This window comes from Glycine max, chromosome 19 (genome assembly GCF_000004515.6).
Source record: "Glycine max cultivar Williams 82 chromosome 19, Glycine_max_v4.0, whole genome shotgun sequence".
NCBI lineage: Eukaryota > Viridiplantae > Streptophyta > Magnoliopsida > Fabales > Fabaceae > Glycine > Glycine max.
Window position 1 is genome coordinate 37,380,163 of NC_038255.2, and position 26,361 is coordinate 37,406,523.

At 34.2% G+C, this 26,361-nt stretch overlaps 2 protein-coding genes across 2 annotated transcripts; one reads left to right on the forward strand and one right to left on the reverse strand.

Annotated features, from left to right (window-relative positions):
* Positions 1–1,691: 1,691 nt before the first annotated feature.
* Positions 1,692–9,540, forward strand: LOC100780608 (nucleolar MIF4G domain-containing protein 1). The gene is made up of 13 exons (XM_003553292.5): positions 1,692–1,876; positions 2,017–2,111; positions 2,207–3,041; positions 3,129–3,196; positions 3,939–4,021; positions 4,716–4,815; positions 4,974–5,059; positions 5,146–5,228; positions 6,351–6,478; positions 6,566–6,667; positions 7,393–7,686; positions 7,774–7,896; positions 8,988–9,540. Exons 1-13 carry the CDS (start codon positions 1,873–1,875, stop codon positions 9,369–9,371), a joined length of 2,385 nt encoding a protein of 794 aa, XP_003553340.1. The 5' UTR covers positions 1,692–1,872; the 3' UTR covers positions 9,372–9,540.
* A 9,761-nt stretch (positions 9,541–19,301) lies between these two features.
* LOC100802039 (putative cobalamin-independent methionine synthase) lies at positions 19,302–24,282 on the reverse strand. The gene is made up of 12 exons (NM_001360373.1): positions 24,198–24,282; positions 22,993–23,346; positions 22,795–22,882; positions 22,346–22,473; positions 21,871–22,262; positions 21,618–21,781; positions 21,238–21,318; positions 20,978–21,144; positions 20,783–20,888; positions 20,329–20,579; positions 20,011–20,212; positions 19,302–19,921 (listed from the first exon to the last, which is right to left on the reverse strand). Exons 2-12 carry the CDS (start codon positions 23,340–23,342, stop codon positions 19,559–19,561), a joined length of 2,292 nt encoding a protein of 763 aa, NP_001347302.1. The 5' UTR covers positions 23,343–23,346; positions 24,198–24,282; the 3' UTR covers positions 19,302–19,558.
* Between the last annotated feature and the right edge of the window lie 2,079 nt (positions 24,283–26,361).

Consider the following 26,361-nt stretch of genomic DNA (forward strand, 5'->3'; position numbering starts at 1 on the left):
GACAATGTTTTTTGTTTTAAAAAGGATGGGTATTGAAGTTACATTTAGATTTGAAAATATTTTAAATAATATAATAATAATTTTAAACAAGAATTCTATTGTGAGGGAACACAATTTCAAATAATTTTGTATTGAAGTATGGGTCCAACTGGTTTCTATGGTCTAAGAAAATGGTTTCAAGATTCATCTCTTTACCCTATTTGACAATGTTTTAGAAATTTTTCATCTTTTGATACTTTTGAAGATTCTTTTGGATTCAAATCCTTTCAATTTTGCATCTTTTGCCGGCAACAAGAATGATAAAAAAGAACATGAAATCTAGTTGTTTCAAGGATCATGGGGATGTTTTGTTCCTTGTTGCATTTGTTGGCAAATAGACCAAAGCGGGTTCCTTTTAAAAATTTATTCCCAGAAGGGGTCTGTTTTGAAACTTTTTTTAGAGGGGGTATGTTTTTGGAGGGAACTCGCCAGTGGAGTTGGCGAGTTGGACATGTGGCAGCAGTTGGAAAAACTCGCCAGTGGAGATAGCGAGACACGATCCACGTGGCGGGTCCCGTCATTCGTAATGGTAAAATACTTTTTTTACGAAATTTTTTTAACTTGAAACGGGTATAACTTTTGATAGGAATGTCCGTTTGAGGCCCATAATATGTCAAAATGCTCGAAATTGAATGAAGAATCCCCTGGAAAATCCTTAGGTCAACTCATTTTTCCAAAAAAACGCTTCTAAGTAGCTCAAAAATAGGATTCTTTATTAAAAAAATGGGTGGTTGAATTTTTTGGAAAAACGAGTTGACCAAATCCCCTTCAGGGATTTGCCAGAGGATTCTTCATTCAATTTCGAGCATTTTGGCATATTGTGGGCCTCAAACAGACATTCCTATCAAAAGTTATACCTGTTTCAAGTTTAAAAAAATTTCGTAAAAAAAACATTTCGCCATTACGAATGGCGAGACCCGCCACGTGGACCGTGTCTCGCCATCTCCACTCGCGAGTTCCACCAGTTGCTGCCACGTGTCCAACTCGCTAACTCCATTGATGAGTTTCCTCCAAAAACAAACCCCCTCTGACAAAAGTTTCAAAACAACCCTCTTTTAAAAATAAGTTTCTAAAAGGAACCTGCTTTGATCAATTTGCCACATTTGTTGTTCCAAAACTCAAGTTAGGTAATGGTCACCGTTGTTTGGTGTGGAGGAGAAAGAGAGTTAATAAAAGAAAACTAATTAATAAAACATTTTTTTAATAATTTTAAAATTATTAAAATATAAAAAATATTATTTATAATCACATGTCAACAAATTTGATACCTGACACATACTCATTTGTCACGTGAAAAGACATGTCACATATTAGAGCTATCAAACTACAAAGATGAATAATATAATGAGGATGAAAATCAGTTGAATAAAAATTAGGAGATTAAAAACCAAAACCATCAATAATTGTGAGACTAAAAACATAATTTCACTAATTTAGGGTTCGAATATATTGAGAAATTATTATTTTTTAATTGCTTATCTCTTTTCACCTCTCATTTGTAGCTTTATTTTGATTTTTTTTAAATTATCAAAAAATTAAAAATAAATTTGTATTATAATTTAAATTATCCTTAATTTATGTATTTAAAATATTTATTTAATAAATATTTAACCCTTTTATTATTCTAAATTAAAATTAACCGGCTTAATGAACGGGCCTTTAATTTTCAGGCCTTTAATTAAAATTAACCGGCTTAATGAACGGGCCTTTAATAGTCGTCTTCCTCAGGTTCGTTCTCGCTGTTCTCCGTCAGCACCGGCACCACACGTCCACTGCGCCCATTATTTCTCTAACCTTCACACCCTTTTTTCAACTTCACTTCTGAAGCAAATCATGGGTAACCCTCTTTCCTTAAAACCTCTAAAAAATTCTTGTTTTTTTTTTTTTTTTTTTTTTTTTTCCAGTTTTGCATTGAATTCTTTTAGCTACTTCAATTATTTTATTTTATTGTATGTGTTTGAATAAACTACATTTCAGAGAAGCAAACCTTGGAGCAATCACGTCGGGAACGAAGGAAAGAATCCCGCTTGGCAAAGAATGCATCAAAACATCAGTCCTGGCTACTCCACCAGGTAACTCTATCATAGCCTTTTTTTTTTTTAGTTTTATATATTGTTTTCTTACTAGAACAATGAGATTTTTAAAATTTTCATTTACTGTTTTATAGAAATCTCGAGCTATGAAAAAACATGGCAACGATTCAGATTCTGAGTTAGAAACTAAAAGCAAATCCGACACATCAGTTAGTCCTAGTGTCAAGGTCCTCAAGGAAGCACAAGTTGAGAAGTTTGAATCTTACTCTAGGAAATATGAGACAGATGAAGAATACATGTTGTCAGAGGAAGAACGGGGTGGTTCTGTTGCAAAGAAAAAGAAGAAAACGAAGGGTTCTAGCAAAAGTTCCGGGAAGAGCATGGTGGAGATGGGCATGCAGCTTGTTTCTATAGCCGCTGAAAAGGATCTAGAGCTTGAAAGGAAGCTTTCCAAGAAGCTCAAGGTGAAGGAAGGAAAATTGAGGGGAGTGGATGATGGGCTGAACATAATACTAGATGGAATGTCGTCAGCTTTTGATTTTATTATGGGAGAAGGGGAGGTTCCTGGTACTGGTGAATTGTCTGCGATGAGATTGAAGAAGAGCTTGTCGAGTAAGAAGGACAAGTTGTCAAATAAAAGAATCAAAGTGGAAGCAGTGGTTGCTGTATCAGGGCATGTAGAAACTTCTGATGAAGACATAGAATCGGATGATGTTCCTGATAGTGTGCCTTCAAGGAAGAAACATAAGAAAAGGAAAGTGTCTGGCCAACAGCAGAAAGACAATGTGGAGGATGATGGTGTTGGCATGTCCAAGCCTGTGGAATCTTGTGGAAAGGAGGTGAAATTGGGGGATGCTCCTGCTGAAGTTCCAGAAAAGAAAGCCAAAGAAAAATATATAGCGCCTCACTTGAGAGCTCGTGCTGGCAATGAACCTGAAGAGCATACTCAAATTCGAAGACGTGTGCGAGGTAGGGAGGAGGGGCTTGTTTTAACTTTTGCATTTCTAACTGTATATCATTGATTGTTTTTCTTTCTACTTGAACTTGTTTCTTTAGGCCTTCTTAACAGGCTTTCTGAATCTAATGTTGAGTCAATTACTGGGGAATTGTCCTTGATCTTTCAGGTATGCCACTCATAGTCTTGCAAATGAGTGCTTGTTTTATATCTTTTAACAAAATTTATATGCTTTTGTTTTGAAATGGATAAAAGGAGAGGTGAGAAAGAGGATGAAAATGATTCTAGGAAGGGTTAAAAATTATCCTTTTATTCCTGCTATTGCACTTAACTTTTTATAATTGAAAAGAGCTTTTCTTTTTAAATTATCTGTGGCGCCATGCCCATTTCTAAAGATTACCCTTATAGAAGGAATTTGTCGTAGTTTGCCTTGTCAAATTTGAATTAGTTTGGAAGTAAAGTACAAAGATCTTTTGCTAATTCCAGCATGGAGGTTAAAGTCACTTTAGGGCATAGATTGATAACTTTCATGAATTAGAACAAGATTGGTAGATTTTTTTTTTGTTGTTGAATTGAATCATCTTGGTTATCTTCTCCACATAAAGAATGAGTGGTCACTGTAAAATCATTTGTGCTGCTACTCTCTCCCTACTGGTTATGCTTTAAATTGAATCATATAGGATATTGGGAACTGCTGGTGCAATGATTGTTTAAAGGAGTTACTATTCCAACTACTTGATTTGTGGACTCAACATACATATTATATGCCTACTTTCATTTTTAATATGCCTATGTTTCTGATGTTTTATTTTTCCATACTAGTCGTTTGATTGCTTCTTTGAAACAAAAGCAGTTTTGTTCCTGTGGACTTTTTAATAGTTACTTAACTTCTATGATGTAATCCATTGCAGTCTGTTGCTCGTAGTGTTGCTTCACAGATCTTGACTGAGGAAGTCTTGGCATCATGTTCTAGTGGTCCCCGTGGCAATCAACAGTTAAGGATTTTTGCCTTACTATTTTACTCTTACCTCCCTCAGTGATCTTGCTAAATCCTTGATTTTTTGTTTTCTGTGTTGGAGGCAATTTGTTGAGCTCTATTTTGGTTTTAGGGGAAGGTCAGAAAATAAATGAAGATATTCAATCAAATTTAGTTGTAGTCTTGAACGATAGGATAAGATACATTTAAGCTTTTAAAGATTGTGATTGTATAAGGATTTGGTCAGATTTAGTTTTAGCCTTGAGCCTTATATTCAGATGCTCCAACCAGGAAATATGAAAACATACAAGATTAATGGCATAGGGAAAGGAAGAGGTTGAGGATATTGTTTGTCCAGATGAGAAGGTAAAACATGGTTAAAAAAGCTTTTTTGACAGTGATATCTAAAATATGATTGAATCACACTAGATATTCTTGTGCAGGAATCTGTGTAGTTTAGAATAATTAATCTTGGGTGTCAAGATTGAGGTCATTGTTATTATTGTAAACATTGTGTAGGGATTCAGAGAGTATTATTTAATCTTTGGATATGTCAGATTCTTCCTCCTTGATCCTGTGTTAAATATTTTGTTTGTCCCTGTGGCAATCCCAACTCCTGTAATTTTTCCTGGTGGCTGTTCCTGCTGTCTAGCTTTCTAGCCTTTTTATGTTGTTGTGTTCATTGTAACTGACATTTTTTTTTCTTTTGAAGGTATGCTGCTGTTTTTGCTGCATTTGTTGCTGGGATGGCATGTTTGGTCGGTGTTGACTTCAGTGCAAAGTTTGTGGCTTCCTTTGCAAAATGTTTTGAGGTATAGAATACAAACAAATAAATTAAAAACCAATTTGCTAATGTGTTTTTTATTCGTTGGCCTTTTCAGTTTTAGTTTCTTCTCCGGATCACCTTTTGCTCTCATTACAGTGTTTTAGAGATTACAAAAGTTATAGTCTTCTTATATTTTCTGCTCAGGATGAGTACAATAAAGAAGACAATCTCTCCTTGCGGAATCTTATTCTTCTCTTATCCTATTTATGCATATTTGGAGTCTGTTCTAGGTGGGTAAACTGTACTGCAACAAATGCTTTATATTAACTTTTGTTTAACCACATTTTTCTGAAATATATCTTGTAATGCTTTTCAGTGATTTAATATATGACTTTCTGGTCATGGTGAGCAAGCGTTTAACTGAGGCAGATGTTTCTATCATTTTGACATTGTTACAATGTAAGTGTTCTGTCTTTTTCTTCCTGGTTTGTGTTCAGTTCTAATTAGAGCTTCCATGTATGTAAATGGTACATTTAAAGGAAGTACCACATTGAAGTGATTACTGGTGAAATGGATTCTTTTCCTTTAAAACCTTGTTGTGCTTTGTTGATATCCATTTTGTTTTTTGGGTTTGCATGGGATGACTTTGATATTGAAGAACTATATATTTTAAATGTCTAATTTTCAAGTCTAGATTTTAGCTTTTGATCTGCTTAAAAGCACTGGTGCATGTGGCTAACTTAAGATTGTCAGATAGCTGTAGTCATACAGTGCAACCTTTGGTTTGTTCATAAAGCTAACCAAGCTTGGCTGTGGTATCTTCACTGAAGAACTTTGAAAGTGTATCAAGCACTATGGGTATTCTTACATTCCTCATGTATTATATCTGCAAGACAGATCTCTTCTGTTTTATTTTAATCATTTCTACCGCTCAAGTATCAACCATAAGATTTTGATGCTGTATGGACTGTGGAGCAGAATGTTGGGCCATAAAGACAGTCAATAGGAGCATAAGCTATTAAGCTTAGTGTTGCAGAGATAAGAATGCTGTTGTAGATGAGTGTACAAGACAGGATAATAAATGCATACATTAGAGAGAAAGTAGGGAGGGTATCATCTATTGAGGTAAAGATGGTAAAATCTTGCCTAAGGTGGTTTGGCCATGTGAGAAGAAGGCTAATAGAAACACAGTATGGAGTGAACCAGATGCAGGATAGCCATATAATTAGATATAGGACTAGGAGACCAAGAAAAAGTCTAGGTGAAAACATTAAAAATAACTTAAATCTATAAATGTATTTTCTAAGGATTCATGATAGAACACATGGCATTATTTGAGTTGTGTAGCTGACACAACTTAGTGGGAAAAGGCTTTGGTGGTGGTCATTGTAAATTTGTGTATGTGGTTTTCACCTCTTTCCTCTATTCACTCGTACAATTATCTCCTTTATTTCCCCCTCAAGTATGTGAACTGATGATTCCATGTAATATACTGTAGCTACTTCTCTGTATAATTTACAAAGGAACTTGATCAATTAGTGAACCATCTCTGACTTATTTTTATCTTATGTGTCTGAATAGGTTGTGGGATGAAATTAAGGGCTGATGATCCAGCTGCCATGAAAGATTTCATTCTTAGTGTTCAGAATACATCAAATAAGTTGAAGGCTTCCTCTGAAGATGACAATGAAAAGAAAAATAGTAAAAGAGTGAGAATGCTTTGTTTTATAATAAAAGGGGGAAAAAAACTATTTTTTCTACGCACAGGTCAGCACTGATTCCTTGGTAACTTGTAGATGGAGTTCATGCTTGAAATCATATGTGACATCAAGAATAACAAAAGGAAGCCAAATGAGGACTCTGCACATCACACTCGGATTAAGAAGTGGTTACGGAAGGTACTCTGCCTCTAATTTGTGTTTTGTGGCATTGTCTATTGTTGAAGCTTCTTTTTATAAAGACATTAACTGTTATGTTCCATTATAGTTTTTTCTCAAATAAAATAAAACCTTACTATGTACTTTGCTAAAAAGATAGCTAAGTTATATGTTGGTTCTTTGCCAAGAAAATCCTTTTTTTTTTTTCTTTCTGGATAGCTAACTGGGTCATCTCAGAAATGACGTTCCTGTGGCTGAGCATCCTTCCTGCAAATGCTACTGTTTATAAGACCAAACTATGTGCTTTCTTTAAAACTATTCAAACCTAATAATTGAAGATCCATGCTTAGGTATTAATACTATGGTTTAGGGAGTGTCTATGACAGTTGAAATTCTTGGCTTGTTGAAAGACAGTGTTGAGTTCAATTCTTACGATGCTAGTAGTTTCAGAACAGATGATCTTGTATAATTTTCAAAGGTTTAGGTTTCTTCACAAGATCGGCCTCAATTTTTTTGGTTGTCTTTGTTAAGAGAAGATCCATACTCTTGTTTTCTAACTTTCCAGGCTTCATCTGCCTGGTAGCTCTCAAGTTGATTGATTTCTGCATCTTTTAATTGTTTTGTCTTTTGCTTGGCATATGTATTGTGAGAAAGATACTTGTGATCATCCTTTGAATTGTTGCTATTCAAAAGACATTCATATCATCATACGTCCTTCAAATTCTTAATTTAAATTTGGTTTTCAGTTAAGAGTTGATGACATTTTGATTAGAGGGCTTAAATGGAGCAAATTACTTGATCCTGACAAGAAGGGCCAATGGTGGTTGTCTGGGGATGTGGCTTCTTCAACAGGTAATGTTGAAGAAGTTGCCAACAGAATAGACAAGGATGTTCTTGAAACCCAAAGAATGCTTCAGCTTGCCGCTGCTCAAAAGATGAACACAGATGCTAGAAGGGCAATCTTTTGTATAATAATGAGTGGGGAGGACTATCTTGATGCATTTGAGAAGCTTCTAAGATTGGAACTACCAGGCAAGCAGGTAAGCCTTTTATTTCCTTCATGTTTTCCTTTTCACTTTAGTAATGTGTTATTTCAATTCTGTGGCCTTCCATCATGTGATATACAGGACAGAGATATCATGCGGGTTCTTGTGGAGTGTTGCTTGCAAGAGAAAGTTTTTAACAAGTATTATACCGTGTTGGCTTCCAAGTTATGCGAGCATGACAAAAATCATAAGTTTACTCTACAGGTATTGATTTTCTCTCCCTGTTGTAGGATTTAGATGAGAACTAAATTGTGGAATTGTGTAGTATTTGCCTCATGAGTCAAAACAGTTACATTTTTTAACTACTCACAGAGAGGGAAAATATGACTAGAGGAACACTTATTATGAAAAATATGAGTGCATCATAATTGTTGAATTGTGAATCGATAGATGCGCCTTATGCAGGGGCTTGCATGTCCAGGTTACCAAAAGAAAAAGCACTTTTCTCCTTCCTGCCAAAACAGAAAAACCTCAAAAATGAATTGGATGAAAATCATCCAAACTGTCTCATAAATTGTGCACAGCTTTTGTCTCTTTACTCCAAAAGTACATGTCGGGTTGAATCAACGACCACATAAATCTCCCCTTATATCTATTTTGGGCATATTTTATTGAGGTGCAATCTGAAAAATCAAGATGCATATCCCAATATCCAAGAAACAATTAAACTGAATACTTCAGGGTTTTTTAAGGGAATATTATCAGATAGCTTGAATTGTTTGCATTGAGATTGTGTAATGAGTTTCTTAAGCAAAATGAATTGGATAAACAAACATGCATTTATTTATTTTTAACAGCAAACAAATATGAATTTATTTGTTCTCCATGAGGCCTTCCCGTGGTAATGGCTCATTTTTGGTTTCATGGATTAGGATGTTTTGTTAATTAATTTTCTAAATCTATTTACTACTTTTTAGAAGGCAAGTCATGTCTCTACTCTATCTGAAACATTTACTTTTTTGAAAAAAAGTAATAAAAAAAATAAAATGAACCTAATAGTTAGACTTTCTCGAAGATTTTCTTGTACCCTAGAAATTGATGATATTGGCTTTCAATAACAAGAGCAAGTTAACATGTTCTATTTTTTTTCTTTTTCATATATACATATAGGCATATTGACTTTCAAATTCTCTTAAATTTGGTGAACCATGGCTAAAAGGTTTACAACAATCCATGCTTAGGAAGTGGAACTGAATCGTGTTATTTTACTTGATGTTATTATAATAATACATTAATACTTATGTTTCTGTATGAACCTTTTTCATATATTCTTTTTCCTATGGTTTTATTTGCAGTTTTGTCTGTGGGACCAGTTTAAGGATCTGGAGTCAATGCCGCTAATGAGGTCAATGCACCTTGCAAAATTTGTGGCTGAAATGGTTGCCTCTTTCACTCTATCCCTTTCTGTTCTGAAGACTGTCGATCTGAATGATATCACCCTATTGACACCAAAAAGGATCATGCATTTCCGCATTCTGTTTGAGGCCATTTTAGAGTATCCTGAAAACTTGGTATGGAATATCTTCACACGTGCAGCAGTGACCCCTGAACTTGAAAGTTTTAGGCAAGGCCTTGAGTTTTTCATAAAGGAGTATATTGTGAAAACCAATAAAGATCTAACTCAAAAGTTTAAGTTAGCAAAAAGGGCCCTCAACAATGTGGAAGGAATTTTAATGTGAAAGTAAATTTTGGATTCTTCCCAATTTTGTAGCTTAAAATTTGTATCTATTTTTATGGCACGTACAAGTAGGCACAATGATGATTTCTCTAGAGAGGATCTGTTAGGTTTTAGAAAATCTTGATTATCATTGCCTTGATTAAATGCTGAAAAGTATTTTTTGAATGAAAGTGGAGTTCAAAGCTTGTCAAGTATACAAACTTTAAGGCAAAGTGCCAAAGCTTGAAGCTGAGTTTTGGGATTTGTAAACGGTTTAGAAAATGAGTAAATGTAATCTCTTACAATATTCTTCTATTAGGTTTTTTTTAATATTTTACAAAGACAGAAATGAAAAAAAGTAATATTTTCAATGTTTGGAAACATAAAAACATTCAATATTTACTTTATTTAGAAAGAAGTGATTAAGGAAAATCCTTTTTACAATCATCAGAGATGCAGAATGAGTATAGGCGATGGAGTTTGTTCTCAAGTTGTATCTCCAGTAATGCAGGAGTATCTATCTCAGCAACTACTACAGTAGCGGATAAGTACATACCATCTTCAACATGTCGTTCATTGGTGTTGAAATCACTTAGGGTGTGTTTGGTAAACTGTTCCAACCACGTTGAACAGAAGTTTCTCACTTTTCCAATGTAGATAAAACACGCACCAAGTAACCATACTAGTGTACTTGTATTGTGAAGGAGCATACTAGTGTACCTCCGAATCAATTCTTTCAAATGATTATTTTGTACTCTTGAAATTTGTACACAAATCATATGGATGAGAGAAGCACCACAAAAAGAAGCGTTTGGGTATCATGATAATAAAATTATCTACTTTCACGCTTTAATTTATGGAAAAAACCTAGGCCTGTCTTAGTTTAATTTGAAGAAAAAAAAAAAATCTGTATTTTAATGACAAAACTTAATGAAAATAAGATTTTATTATCAGTATAGTTTCGATGCTTAAAAATAAAACAAATACAATAATTTTGTGTGAAAATAAGAAATAACGTTATGAGGACGGCCCACCCACTTGGAATAAATACGTAGACTAAAGTTCTTGTACAGATGTTGCGTAATGCGTATGTCTATGGCAAATTTGAATGTTTAAGTCAAATTACAGCATGATATACTGTATATAACTGAAGGAAAGGACAAGTATATCCATCATCAAGGGATTTTGTCAACCCACTCCCCTAAGAAAATCCCCTGAATCACAAACATTAATGACTTATTAGTACCTTTGGTCCCAAAATAAATAATATTTAAGATTTTTTTTATACAGATCAAGAAAATAAATATTTTAAGAAAATTAATATTTATTAGGAGATAATTTAACAAAATATTCTTATTCTCTTTTAATTTCAATAAATATATTAATAAGTTACCCAAGATAATATTATTTATTACATGATAAAATTAAAATAGATATTTAAATATTTCGTTAAAAGTAAAAATATCAAGTTAAATTTTTTTCTTAAAAGTCAAAACTGCAACTATTTTAGTATGAAGGAAATATTATGTTAGATATTTGAAGTAGAAAACTATACTTCTGACTTGTGTTCTGAATTCTGCAAGATAGTTAATGAGTATTAATGATAATATTTTGAGAGTTCAAAATAGTTTATTTTTTTAAAAAAGGCCAAAATAGTTCAATGATGTTCATATAGTCAAATCTAAAGTTTCATAAAATTATAATAATAATTATAACTATAGTAATTAACTAGAAAATCATAATATTTTTTGTCACGATGACATTAATGTATTATGTGTAGTATCCACCTAGGTTGTTTGTTTTCAGCTTTTGGATTCAAATATAAATCGTAAACTATAACTTATTCGATTAAAATGTTGTTAAATTCATTTTTAACTCAATTTTAAATTAGATTTAGCGTAACTTTTTAAAGTAAAAAGATAATTTTGCCTTTTTGAATTTTTGTTATTAAGTTTTATTTATAAAAACAAATAATTCAATTTATTTATGTGGCTCACTACGATTGTCATTGATGTTTTTTTTTTAATATTGTGAACATCAATATTATAACCTTTGTTATTATCATTGTTATCATTATTTTCTCAGCACACACAAATGTATTTTTTATAAGAAAAAGATATATTAACAAATCTTGTAATAACATTATGCATGATGTAACATTACAAAGTGAATTCATATGGTATTTAAAATCGTATATGATAGGAGAGACCACTTAAGGATCATCTTGAAAATAGGTATAAACAATAAGGAACTTGACCCTAACCGTAACTTGCCGGTAAAACCAAAGTTATAAAAGGAGTGTGACCCTATCTGCAACCAACACTTCACGATACTAATAACCCTAATTTAGGCCTAATGCCTAATAACTAATATAAAAATTTAAAGACTTTAAAATAACAATAAAAGTTGTGACAACCCATTACAAGTCTAAAAATAGGCCTAACATGTTGGGTTTAATTATTATCTGATCAGCCCAATATTAATAGTCCACCAAAATTAATCAACTCAGCTCATGCATGCTTTTTGTCTTGTAAATTATGCTTCCCAAAGTGATTATTCAAGTTTTCTTCAAAGCATCTTCATCAATTTGTAGGAGAGTGACCCAATAAGGTGTAGCCCTTAATTCACATTGGTCTTCTTTCTCTTTGATCTTTAGAATCAAGCCTTGCAATGCTTGCTTCAACCTTTTAGTCTTAGACCTTGTCATAGGACCTCCAATCCCTTGTAAAGGATCATTAGATAGGATGATTGTACCTCCATCATTCCCTCAATCTTTGAAAGGATTCATCCTCAAATCTGATTCGTTACCTACATCAAAGAGAGATAGATCAAGTACATTAAAGGTAGCACATATATTACCATATTCTCTTGGCAAGTCTAGCTTGTAAGCATTATGATTTATCTTTTTTAGAACTTGAAAAGGCCCATCTCCTCTCGGTTGCAACTTGGGAGTTTCTTTGAGCAAAAAACCTTTCCTTCCTTATATGAATTTAGACCCAATCTGTTGGAAGTTTTTTAAAGTATACAACTAGTTTAGAGTCCAGCATCAGTACAACCCCTATTCCAACACTAGAAGCATCACATTCAATTTCAAAAGTTTTATCAAATTAGGCAAACAAAGGAAAAGTGCATTGATCAACTTATCTTTCAATAAATTAACTCATGCACACCAGTCCACTTGAACACCACGTCCTTTTTTACAAGTTCATTTAAAGGTGTAGCAAGTGAACTAAAGTTCTTCACAAATCTTCTATAAAAACTTGTTAAATCGTGAAAACTTCTTACCTCATTAGTAGGTACAGGCCATTCCCTAATTGCCTTTACCTTTTCTTCATAAAATACTTATTCCTTTTGAGCTAATGACAAAACCTAAGAACTCAATAGATTCATGGCAAAAAGAACACTTTTTAAGATTGTCATACAATTTATTTTCTCTCAAAACATTAAAAACAAGATGTAAATGATCAACATGTTCCTCTAATGTTTTGCTATAGATCAAAATACACTACTACAAATTTTCCAATGAAAGTGTGCAAAACATGGTTCATTAACCTCATGAAGGTATTGAGTGCATTAGTTAAACCAAATGGCATCACCAACCACTCATATAAACCATATTTTGTTTTAAAAGCTATTTTCCATTCATCACCTTCTTTCATGCGGATTCGATAGTATCCACTCTTCAAATCTATTTTAGAAAACACACACGAACCATGCAATTCATCAAACATATAATCCAATCTAGGGATAAGATATCCATACTTTACAGTGATTTTGTTTATGCCTCAACAGTCTGTACATATGCGCCATGTCCCATCTTTCATATAAATTCCTTTTGTAAGAACTCACCAACTTGCCTTTAAATCTCCTTTGTATCTTCTGGACTTGACCTACAGGTTGCGTATTTGGAAGTGAAGCACTAGAAAGTCAATTTGATGCTCAATACCTCTTAAAGGAGGTAATCCACATGTAATTTCTTCTGGAAAAACATCATGTAACAAGGAAACAACCTCACAAGGCAAAGAAGAGTTAAGATCGTTAGTAAAATAAACATTCTTGTATATGAGTACAAGTAGCTACTCTCTAGCCATTAAAGCACTCTCAACCTCTCCTTTCTTCATAGATGCACTCACTTTCTTATTTTTCTCTTCTTTGCTTTCTTTTTTTATTCTTTTCTTTCTTTTGCTCACTTTCATTTTTCTTTTCTTTTCTCTCTTTTTCCTTGAATGCTCAATTGTTCTTCTCTCAACTTACACTCTTTTACAATTTTGATTTGATCAGCATAGGCCTCAATGGGCTAGAGAGGTGTTAACATAATGGTGTTTTTTTTTTTTTGCACAGCGTTAACATAATGGTGTGATTGTTCAAAACAAGAGTATATCTATTTTTGTAACCATCATGTGTAACCTTTTTTATCAAATTACCATGAACGCCTTAGAAGTATGTGCCCAACATGCATAGGTATCACACCACAAAGAACCTCATCCTTTATTTACCAATGGAAAAAGAAACCAACACTTGCTTGGTCACCTATATGTCTCCACAATCATTCAACCACTGAAGTATATATGGATTAGGGTGATTTAATATGGGCAAACCTAATTTCTCAGCCAACAAGGTGTTAGCAACATTAGTACAACTTCCACTGTCAATGATCAAATTGCATACCTTGTCTTTTATGTGGCATCATGTATGAAAAATATGTTCATGTTGCTCCTCATCACCTCCTACCTTAGGCTCCATGTTAAGAGCATGCCTAGTAACAAGCACATATCCATTTATAGGTTCGACAACATTAACATCCCTCCAATGGTGGTATTTCATCATCACTAGAGCTCTCACTCTTTATGTCTCCGTTATCAAGTAATATCATGACACTCTTATTTGGACATTGAGAAGCAATATGCCCAATGAATCTGGCCATAGTTGTCTCACAGTTTTCTTCAGCATTGGCTCTAATCATGGTTATTTCCATACCCTTGTAGTAGTCCTCCACACTCATGGAACCTTGAGTTAAAATTTTTTTTGTGTAAATTCCTATGATAATGGCTAGGTACAAATCTCCTTCTCATGACAGTCTTCATCTCCTTTCATCTACTAATAGGCCTTTCACCATTCCTGTGCTTACTAGTCACAAGTTGATCCCACCAAATACTAGCATAATCGGTGAATTCAACAACAACTAATTTAACCTTTTTCTCCTTAGAATAATTATGGTAATCAAACACATGTTCAACCTTTCTCTCCCATTCCAAATACAATTCAAGATCATTTTTACCATGAAACATAGGGATTGTCATCTTAATGCTCCCCAAATGATTATCTCTTCTTGGTTCGCCTCTTCGCCTTCTTCCATGACTTATTGCATTTGAATACTCCTCTTCCTCTTCTTCTTCTGAAGTTGATTGTCTATGACTTCTAGAGCGAAATGGATATTACAAACTATCCAATCTCAACTTTAAAGTTTGAAATTGTTTATTAACAGTTTTAACAAACAACTTGAGATCCACTTCTTCTCCACTCTTGGTTAAAATTACTACAAGAATTGTGTTAGAAGTGATTGTAAATGGACAAATAAATATCCTCACACAAACACTTTCTCATGTGTTTGCACGCAATATTTTTTTTCACTTATGTTTCACTCTTTTTGGCTTTTTCTTTCTAATAGTCTCACCACTCTTATCTTTTACCACTTAACTTCTCCTTATGAGCTTTAAGTAAGAACCTGGGTTGATTATACACGACAAGACACAACCATAAATCAATCATAACTTAGTCAACAAAGAACAAGGGATATAAGAAAAGTGTTTGTTTTTTAAACTTGTAAACAAATGTAAAAACTGTCCAGATTATCTTCCTTCCTTTTTTTTTATACTTTTTTTTCGTTTTTTTATGTTTAACAGAATTGGTTTCAAATTTAAAAATCAAATTCAGATCCTAACAACTTAAATTATTCAAATTTGGATTGTAACAGAATTTTGACTCTAAATTTGAAAAATAAATTCAAATCCTAACCACTTTAATTATCCAAATATGGATTGTAACAAATTTTTGGCCGTTTTAATTATCCAGATATGGATTGTAAAAGAATTTTGGCTACTCTAATTATCCAAATATGGATTGTAGCAAAATTTTGGCTCCAAATTTGAAAATTAGATTTTTTTTTTCCTTTTTTGGCATGAATTTTCTAATAATATATATAAAAAAAGGAAGACAAAATGATATTGATACTAGATAAAGTTCAGAAAAGAAGCGAGAAGACAAAACAATAATATAGAGTTAAACAAAAAAGGAAAATAACAAACAAAGGAAGGAACAAAGAAGAAAACACAAAGATAGATAACAGCTGATTAAGAACAAAGAAAAAATTCTCACAATAGATATATTCTCAAATTTTATTAATCTTTCAGTCCTCCAACAAGTGCTTAAGAAGTGTATTTATACTCTTAATACTAATCCTAATTTAGGCCTAAGGCCAATAGCTAATCTAATAATTTAAAGACTTTAAAATAACAATAAAAAGGTCGTGATAGCCCGTTACAAGTCCAAAAATAGGCCCAGCAAGTTGAGCTTAATTATTATCTAATCAGTCCAATATTAACGATCTATGAATGTTTATTGTCTTGTAAATTCGTTTCCTCTTAATCTTGGACCTTGTCATAGGACTTCCAATCCCCTATAAAAAATCATTAGACGACTTGGTTGTACCTCTATTAATATAGTTGGCCAACAAAAATAAATCCATATTATAATTTTAACACAATTTGTCAAAAAAAATCATGTTAGTCTTAATCTTACTTTCTTATAAGGCTAACAAGAGATTTTTTTAGAACAAATGCATTAAGGCACTTGAGACTCTAAGATGAACTCATTGATGGGACATTGCATTGGTGGACCGTAATATAAATCGTCTAACATTGACCATGTCTCCTAACCTGCTATAGTAGTTTTTCTCGTTTTTTCTTCTTCTTTTATATATCTTGGCTTTAAATTTTTTAATGAGTGACAAGTACCTTGTTACCCCATAAAGTTTCAAACTTGTTTCCCCACAGTCCGTAGGCCACGAAGAAAACAAAAATTTTAGTTTTCAGCTTTTGAAATTGTTAAAATTATAATCTTTTTCATCCTTTCTCAACTGGGTTTCCATCATATTCTTTTGGGATTTTCTTAAATTTTTGAATTTCTTTTGGGTGGAAGCGAATCCCACCCACAACAAAACACCTCAGAGACGCTGTCGCCAATCGTGGACATGCTGGAGTCTCCGTCTCCACCACCAGCGCCACCACTAAAGGAAGAACTCATGGATGCGAAGCAAGGCATTGTTCCGATGAGTGTTATTATGACAATGTTGATGGTCTTTGTTTTGTTTGTCAAAACTTTGGGCGACCACATATTTGTCGAGGGGAGTTCTTCGTTTTCTTTTTGTGCGACTGATTTTGTTTGACGTTTTGCGGATTACATCTATTTCACTGACGATTATTCGGAGTAGAATGACAATGATGTGGGTGGGATTTGGAAGCATGATTTGGGCATATTTAAGTTGTCATGTTTTCCACAGAATTTGTGTTCTACACTAGGGTGGTCTTTCCCAATTTGGGTCTCACCAAATCCATTGTGAAATTGCAATTTCAATGCCATGGCCCCATGGGTTTTAGTTACGTGTCTGAGATGATGTGGAAAAACGCAAAACAAGCACTCAACCACCATTGGTTTTGCGAAAACACCGTCGCCAACCACTTACCGATTGAAACCATAAACATCGAATGTCTCACATTAGTTAAATGACTAATATTGTCTAACAAAAGGGCAAAAGAGTAAAATACATCAATGTCACCTAAAAAAATTCAATAACCAGAAATACTTTTAACTGCTATAAACTGTTGCCCGTTAAAAAAACTCTTGAAAATCTTGAACTTTTATTGGGCGCTCATTGATGATGTCTTGCCCATGGGGAAACCGTGGATAATCTTTTATCTACAAACACAATAGAAAAACAATATTAGTCAATGAAACCATGAACAAAGAAATAAATCGAGTAAATACTCAACTTAGTCCTCAAAGTATAATTCGTTGATATATGAATCTTAGAAAGATTTTTTTATTTATTTCTAAATGCGTAAAAATCCCAATATTTTAATTTCGTTGTTACTTTTGCCTGTTAAGTATAACGTTTTCAAATAAGATACTGACCAGGTAAAATCAATTTGTCATGAGTAAAAATTATCAAATGAGATATGACATGGCAGGAGCAAAATGTCATGGAAGGCAAGCCACCATCCTCTACCTCGCCGGTCCAACCGCGATGAGGCATGCGACTGAGGAGGATGCAAATGGAGCCTGTGGCGGTTGTCACGGAGGCTCGCGATGAGGCCGTCCTTGCCGACGTTTCCAGGGCCGCTAACAAAGATGATGAGGGCGTCCTTACGCATTCGGTTTTATGAATTATTGTGTAAAAATTTGAAATTTAGGGTGGTGATTTTTGAGATCTAGATAATTCACTTTTTGTTGAATCTGTGATTATCATGAGGGTATTTGTTTTCGTTTTTATTATTGTGTCTCGATCCTTGTCATCGGCATTGATGTCGGAGAAGACTAAGTTTAGCATGGTGACGGAACACAGTTGTCATCCTCCGCAAAGAGTTGAAAAGAGTGGTGTGGGAAAGGATGGTGTTGAGGTTGAAGCTTTGAAAGCATACTAGCTTTGATGATGATAACTTGCATTCGGCCACGCAGCGGCACTCATGACAGAGATAAAGGGAGATTAACTTATTTTTTGTTTTCCTTTCTTACTCTTTATTTGCAATGATTTTTTCTACCGCACTTATATGTAGCCAATTTGGTGCCATTTAGGTTTTAATTCAATTGCTGCATGTTCTGAATTTGGTGGTTTTGAATTATAAGGCTTGATTTTGAATTCATTCGGACATACCGGAGAACATGACTGTTTTGTAAAATTGAAATTTTTATATGAATTTATATTAACAAAACAAACAAAAAATGACCAAAGACTACTTTTAGCCATGGTGCATCTTCGTTCATGGAAAAATGTGTAAGGGAGAAGAAGAAATAGTTGTTGGCATGAAGGGTAGAGCCTAGGAAAAAAATTTAAAATTGACAAAATAATTCATCGAAAATTTCACAACAAATTAGTCCTATCTTCCGCCATTTCATTTGGCAATCTTTTCTTAACATTTCAGTACTTACATGACATAAGCAAAAATGTTATACTTCATGGACAAAAATAAGATAAGACTAGGACTAAAATGTTGAAAACAAAAAAATAAATTATATCATATGTGAATAAATTACACGTTCAGAAAATAAGTTGAGTATTTTTTCAAAAAAATTTGATACTTCTTTTTTTTCCACTTGATCTTTGCTCTCCCAACATCTGCTTCTTCTTCGTGCCACAGTTGCTCCTTTTCCCTTTCATTCAGCGACTTTCCCAAGGGTAAAATGCCCTCAGTTGCGGAATCCCAAGTGTACAATGATTGGTATTACTCCCATTGAACACTGTTACCACATCTCAGTGAAATATACAGCAGTGTAGCACATCATTGTTCCAATCTTGGAATATTACTTTTTTTATTAAAAAAATAACTATACTCTTTTGTGGAAAAAAGTGCTACTTACGAGCTTAGCCAAATGTTTTTTTTTCCTATTTTGAGTATTTTTTATCAATAAATATAAATTATTATTTTTTTATTGTAAAAAGGATCAAATCCATCACTTTTTTTCTTCTCTTCTTAATTAGTCAAGTAATTAACTTATAAGAGTGGCTCCTCAAATACACTCTTAATAAGATTTATTTTCTAAAAGAAGGCCTTTTGTATTTAGTTTTTTCTTTTAAGAAAAAAAAAATACTCTGAAACTTTTTCTTAAGCATGTTTTAGTCAGCCAGTTATAGAAAGCCGTATTTTGAAATACTCGATTTAATTGCTCACCCTAGTTATTTGCACAAAACTGGTAATATTTCATATCAATAAGGATTGCGGCAAAGCCGCAAAGATACAACATTCATTAGGGAAAACAGGAGTTGGGAAAAATAAGGGGAGAGGGGTTGAGGAAGAATCAATTGCTCACAGAGCATGCTAAAACATCTAAATATTCCACACACGGTTATTGAAACAACCCAATATAGAAAATTTTTCTTTGGTGTATTATAAAAGCAGAACCAATGAACTTGTAGATTCTACTTTCTTATACCATTCACTTGGCAAGTTCGTTACGGATGAGTTTTGCTGCGGCAACCATGTTTGTGAGGGCTGGCTTCACTTCAGTGTACTTGCGGGTCTTGAGACCACAGTCAGGGTTGACCCACAAGATGTTCTTCTCGAGCACTGCAAGCATCTTATTGATTCTGTCAGCGATTTCTTCAGTTGGTGGTATTCTTGGGGAGTGGATGTCATAGACACCAGGGCCAATTCCAGCACCATACTTCACACCTTCACGGAAGACTGACAGGAGCTTCTCATCGGAGCGAGAGTTCTCAATGGTGATAACATCAGCGTCCATGTCGATGATGGAGTGGATGATGTCGTTGAAGTTGGAGTAGCACATGTGGGTGTGGATCTGTCAATATGAAAAGTTGATTATTACATGTGAAAATGAGGATGAAAAAAGAAATTATGATTCAGAGATTTGTGATGATCCGAAAGTACCTGAGTGGTATCCTGCACACCAACATTGGTGATTCTGAAGGCATGGACAGCCCAGTCCAAGTAGTGAGCTTGTTCTGATTTCCTCAGTGGCAGACCCTCTCTCAAAGCAGCTTCATCAATTTGGATAACAGTGATGCCAGCCTTTTCAAGGTCCTCCACTTCGTCCTTGATAGCCAAAGCAATCTGGTAGGTGGTCTCAGATCTGCAGATGGATTCATACACTAAAGTTAGAAACAGCAATTTGGTGAATATCGTTGATGTCTCTTGTTACTCCTTGATGTACATTTTTCCAACATTATCAGGGTGTGGTGTTTATACCTAGGTTGGTCATTTCTAACAAAGGACCAGTTGAGAATGGTAACAGGACCGGTAAGCATTCCCTTCATTGGGCGCTTGGTAAAGCTCTGAGCCAGAGATGACCAGAAGACAGTCATTGGCTTTGGGCGGCTCACATCACCATAGATGATTGGTGGCTTCACACAACGGGAACCATAGGATTGCACCCACCCATTAACAGTGAAGGCAAAGCCTGACAATTGCTCACCGAAGTACTCAACCATATCATTTCTCTGCAGTGAAATGCATACACAATTAGTTGGAGGTGCAATTTTAGAATCAGCAATCTAAAAAAAAGGGAAGAAAATCTGGCAAGAGTAGTTGCTCTTCAGAAAGAAAGAGGTAAAGAATATATAAAAATAATATTAAGTGTAATGAGAAGCTATCTTCACTTCAACAGACTAATATTTAGTCTAATTATGAGAAGAGAGCTGACCTCTGGTTCTCCATGAACAAGAACATCAATATCAAGCTCTTCTTGAAGTTCAACAACTTTGCGAATTTCCTCCTTAATTGACTTAACATACTCTTCCTCGGAGATCCTGAAGAGAGAACAGCATTGATGATCAGTAAAAGACAGGCACGTGGTCAATGAAAACAAGGCAGAGATCAGCAGTCTCAGCATTCTTACTTGTTAGCCTTGAACTCACGGCGTACCCTCCTCAGTTCTACAGTCTGAGGGAAGGATCCAATAGTGGTGGTTGGAAGGATTGGAAGGTTGAGCTTCTTTTGTTGAGCATCCAGTCTGGCACTGACATTTGTTGCACGGCGATGATCTGAACCCTTCAATGCAGCAGCCTGAGAGGAAACAATAGAAGCCATGAATAACAGCAGAATAAATTTTACAACATATCCAAGTTAACAAAAAAGGAAGTTGAAATCAGCACTCACAGCCTTCTGAACAGCCTCGTTGGTCACTCTTGGAGAGGACTTCCTTGAAGCCTGAGCTGCAGCATTAGCAGAGAAGAAGGCCTGAAAATGAAACCATAAGATATTTTTCATTAGTGAATCGTGTGATGAAACAAACAGGAATATGCATATTTTATTCTCATGGTTCCAAAATTAATCATGAATTTTCTTAATTCTAATACTCGTTATATGCTTTTTTTCTCATTATTCATTTACTTTGTTTCTCTTTCCATTGCGTAATTCCACTCTTTCAATTCTTCGTGAATTATATAATATAACATTTATATTAAAATATGATCTTATTTTTACTTAATAGCATGCTGCATTGTTTTCAGGAAACAGATCTAATCAAATTATATTACCACATCCTTGTTGCCAGACAATGCCTTAGCCAATGCGTTAACTTCAACAATTTTTTGTGCAGCAAATGCTAGCCATGACTTGATCTCGTCATCCAACTTGGTCTCGTTAACAAGATCAACAGCAGTGTGAAGAAGGGAGGAGGAGGTGGACACAACAAGCTTATCTGCATTTACACAATAGAAACATCAGATAACTATATTATAGGTAATAGTCTCCCAAAATTTACTATGAAATGCATGTTTAATAAAATACCTTTGCCCACAATGCCCTCAAGACCCTGCAATGTAGTGAGAGAAGCAGCAAGGTCATTGGCCCAGATGTTCCTTCCATCAACCACTCCAGCAAAGAGGTATTTTCCACTGGGAAATCCACCCTTGATCAAATCAAGAGTATGGGTTCCACGGACCAAATCAAACCCATATGCAGTGACGCCATTCAGAGATGTGAGGGTCTTGTACGCCTCAGCAGGGATGTCAGCAAAGTAGGTCTCAACAAGAACATTCAGATCAGACAAAGCAGGTGCAAGTTCTGCATATGCGTCAGTGAAAGCTTGCAACTTGTGAGATTCAAGGTCCAAGACAAGGGTAGGCTCATCAAATTGAATCCATGAAGCACCAGCTGCCTTAAGGTCAGCAATAACTTCCCTGTGTTTATAGTTTAGGCAAATTAGACAAATAACATGAATATACACGGAAAATAACAACACCCAACAAGTTAAAATTCTTACTTGTAGACAGCAAGAACCTTGGGAAGGAGAGAGAGGAGAGAAAAGGATTTCTCGACTCCCTTGGCAGGCTTGGAGAGCAACAAGTATGTAACAGGGCCAACGAGTACGGGAATGGTATCCACTCCAAGCTGCAAGACAAATAAATATATATTCAATGGCAATGTTGATACAGACAAACATACAAAAAGGGCAAAGAAAAAAAACTTTTATCACAATGACCCACACAGGAAACATGTGAAGACAACAACTGCCAATAGAACAATTCCCTGTCAAGCACTTGCTTGGCCACAATAAATGAGGAATGCACAACAAGTGGTAATTAGCACAACCATTTCTCATACTTCACCCTAATCTAAATAAAGTGTCACACACAGCAATGCTTCTCAATGATATTCCGCTAAGCTAATGTAAATGGCTTTTTAAGTTTTAACACATATAGAAATACATACCGCCTTGGCCTCCTTGTATTCATCAACAGCCTTGTGAGAAGCATAGGTGAAGTTCACATCAGGGCCCAATTCAGGGACAATAAAGTGGCTGGATCAGCACAAACACAACAGTTCAGCAATAGATCATTACGACACAACTAATAAAAGAACATTCCGAATATCATACAGCATTAGGGATTAGGAGGCATCATCACTTACTAGTTGGTGTCGAACCACTTGGTCATCTCCATAGCAGGCACGGTAGCATTACCTCTGGCCATGGAGAAGTAGGTGTCGAATCCAATCTCGCCGCCGGTCCAGCCGTACCTGGGGGGGACGGCACCGAGGGTGGCGGTGGCGTCGAGCAGCTGGTCATAGAACGAGAAAGTGTTGCTGGGGATGTACTTGATCCCAGCACCAGCCATCTGCTTCCAGATGGATGACCTGAGATCAGCAGCCACCTTCTGCAAATCCTCGGCGCTGCTCTTGCCATCCCAGAAAGACTCGAGAGCGAACTTGAGCTCTCTCTTGGGACCCATGCGGGGGTATCCAACGATGTGAGATGCCATTTTTCTGTCGCAACAGATCAAAACTCCAAATTAGCTCTCACTTGTCCACTCTCCATAAATAAAACGAATAACACATGCAACAAAATCCATAGATCATGGCAATAATCTCCGTAATAACACATGTAACAATATTCAAAGATCATAGCAATAATCTATCATATGCATGAGTACTAGCAACGCACTCTCTATCTAACTCCTACTAACACACTCCACCATTAGTTTAAAATTCATTTAAAAAAATACAAAATTATAAGTGAAACTCAGTTATTAAATAAGATTCCAATAAATTTCAACCAATAATAACACATGCAACAATATTAGGAGATAATGACAAATTGGCAATAACACCGGCGTCATGGAAGACCCCAAAGCGAGATTCTCATTCCCTATGTTGAATGAAAGGTCACACAAGTCATTTCTAATCCATTCAGCAGAAGCACGTTAAAACACACACACAGAGCATAAACAACTAATACAAAGCAGTGTTAGCAAATCAAGAGAAGTTCACACGATTTAGTAGAAGAATGATTTTCATTTCAAGAAATACTAGATTTGAATAGAGTTACAGGAAAAAAAAAAGAGCGAAATAAGAGCAAAATCAATTCAGATCCAGAGTAGATCTACGCATTACGACAACAAATAGCAACAGATCTAGCACCGACACAATCATTCAAAGATGTTGAGCATTACGTTTAAGTGTGGATCTGAGGAGAATTACGGAGTGAAATTGAAGTGTAGAAAGAAGAAAGAAGAAAGCAGAGAAACGGAAAATGAGAATTGTGGGAGGGATCGTGAAACTTAAGAGAACATAGGAACGAGGGAGAGGGAGAGAAAGGCGGTGAGAGAGTCTCGTACCTTGTGGGTGAGAGAGAGTAGGAGACTGGTTCTCTGTGGCTTCTTCTTCGCTTCTGAGGGAGCAAGTTGAAGCAGAGAAGAGAGTGCGAGGTATAAGGAGTCGTTTACGGGTTATTTATAGCCGTTTTCACCCCCAGATCTAAGTCACTCCCTTTTCCTCTTTACATTTTTTTCGTCTTCCTTGCTATTAATGATATTTTATTATTAATTAATTAATTAAAAGAAAAATTCGTAATTTTTCTTTTTTTTTTCTTCCAAGAATTTGTGGGTGAAAAATGGGTGAATGATGCTTTGCAGGGTTTTTTTTATTATTATTAATCTCGGTAAACTTATATTTTTTTCAATTTTAATTCCATAATGTGTGAAATTACAAAGACTAGAAATGGGGAAAAATTAAATTTTAAAGAGATTAAAATTTTAAAATAGTAAATTCACAAAGATGGAAAATAAAATGAAAAGTAAAATTAAAAAAATATTATGCATTGATAATGTAAATCTTTTACGTAATTATCCATTCACAATCTATTTTATATGATAAATTTGTTGACTTTTAAAATAATTATTTTAAAATAATTTAAACAATAATTTTACAATTAAATAATAGTATAAAATTATTTTAATGTATCTATATATAAAATATAAAAAAAATTACACGGATCAAAATTAAAAAATATATATTAACTTGAAAATATTAAATTCATATATAAGTATTTAATTTTTTTGGTGCAAGATTTACAAAATTGTTTAAATACTACAGAATATTCTCAGTACTTTATATAAAGAAAAAGTCACATTACTCTGACATATATGAGCTTAAAAAAAACCTTTTTTAGAGGATGCTTAAGAAAAATTGTTTCCATCGTTTGCCTTTTTTTCTTTATATTTTCTTCTTCAACCAATTAGTCGATAACCATCACGATTAGTTTTGTGTAATAATAATCAATAACTTATTTAAAGAAAAATAAGAAATAATTAAACTAATATTTTTCCATAAGAAATACTTATAACACCCTATATTCGTCTTATTTTAAATCTTATCTTTATATCATGTAAGGACCGAAAAATATAAGAGTGCGAATGTAATTTAGTCTATTAATAAAATAGTTAAGTCTAAAACTAATTAGGATATAGACAATATTTTGACTGTATATACCACCAAAAAATTAACATATAAATTAAATAAAATTTCAATAAAAAGTTACTTATTATAATAAAATAGTATGTTAACTTTATAATAATTATTTTTAAATCATTAAAATTGATTTATAATTTACTATGCATATAAACTTTTATATGGGTGTATGTCAATTAAATTCTAAAAATTATATATATTTTTAAGAGTTTAATGATCATAATATTATTATTTAATTACAAACATAACTTTTAATATAATTATGATAACCGTTAATAAATTTATTAAACATGAAGTAGGATAATTGGATAACGATAAAATAATTTATTTTTTAAATAAGACTAAAAAAAAGGTCATTTACTCTCTGACAAGAACAGAAGGTAGAGATTGTTCTTGGTTCTTACTGCCACTACCATTTGAATAGTTTGTTCATTAGGTTAGACACAGAATAACTTTCGTGGTTGACATTTAAAAGAAAAAGAAGATATTTATTTACGAGAAATAATTTTGGTTTGGTGGTGCATAGGTCAAAAGCCTGTGTATTCATCAGCAATACTGTAACAATTTTGTCATTTGATACACAGGGCTCAACCAGAAACACGCACCTTATCAAGTTACTTTCTTACTTGGCTTCTTTCGCTACCAGCATGACAAGTGTGAGCCACACTCAACCACACTTCACACTTCATTTTCCTCCAAAGCACTTTTCAGTGATCCGCGAGAAAACAAAATTCTAACAACAACCGAATGCGATCCCCTGCAGCTCATCTCAAAACTGCAGGCTGTGCCGTTCCCAATTCCACCATTAATTGTTTTATAGAAAATATTGATTTAATTGCACTTTTACGAATGTTTGGTACGACATAAGTTTTTGATTTGTTAGGAAGAGATTGTATTTTAAAAAAATAACATTTTTGGTAAATGATATTTTTCAAAGAGAAATACTCTTTGAAACATTTTTTTTTGTGCACACTCCATTTTATCGGTTAAAAATTATTGAAATTAACAAAATTTTGTTAGTCTCTCATGCTA

Coding starts and splice junctions, on each gene's coding strand:
- LOC100802039 (NM_001360373.1), bottom strand. CDS start 23,342: ATGGCATCTCACATCGTTGGATACCCCCGCATGGGTCCCAAGAGAGAG. Junction 20,580..20,782: donor TTGTTCATGGAGAACCAGAG/GTCAGCTCTCTT, acceptor ATTTCACTGCAG/AGAAATGATATGGTTGAGTA. Junction 20,213..20,328: donor GTTAGAAATGACCAACCTAG/GTATAAACACCA, acceptor ATCCATCTGCAG/ATCTGAGACCACCTACCAGA.
- LOC100780608 (XM_003553292.5), top strand. Junction 6,479..6,565: donor AAAAGAAAAATAGTAAAAGA/GTGAGAATGCTT, acceptor GGTAACTTGTAG/ATGGAGTTCATGCTTGAAAT. Junction 7,687..7,773: donor TGGAACTACCAGGCAAGCAG/GTAAGCCTTTTA, acceptor TGTGATATACAG/GACAGAGATATCATGCGGGT.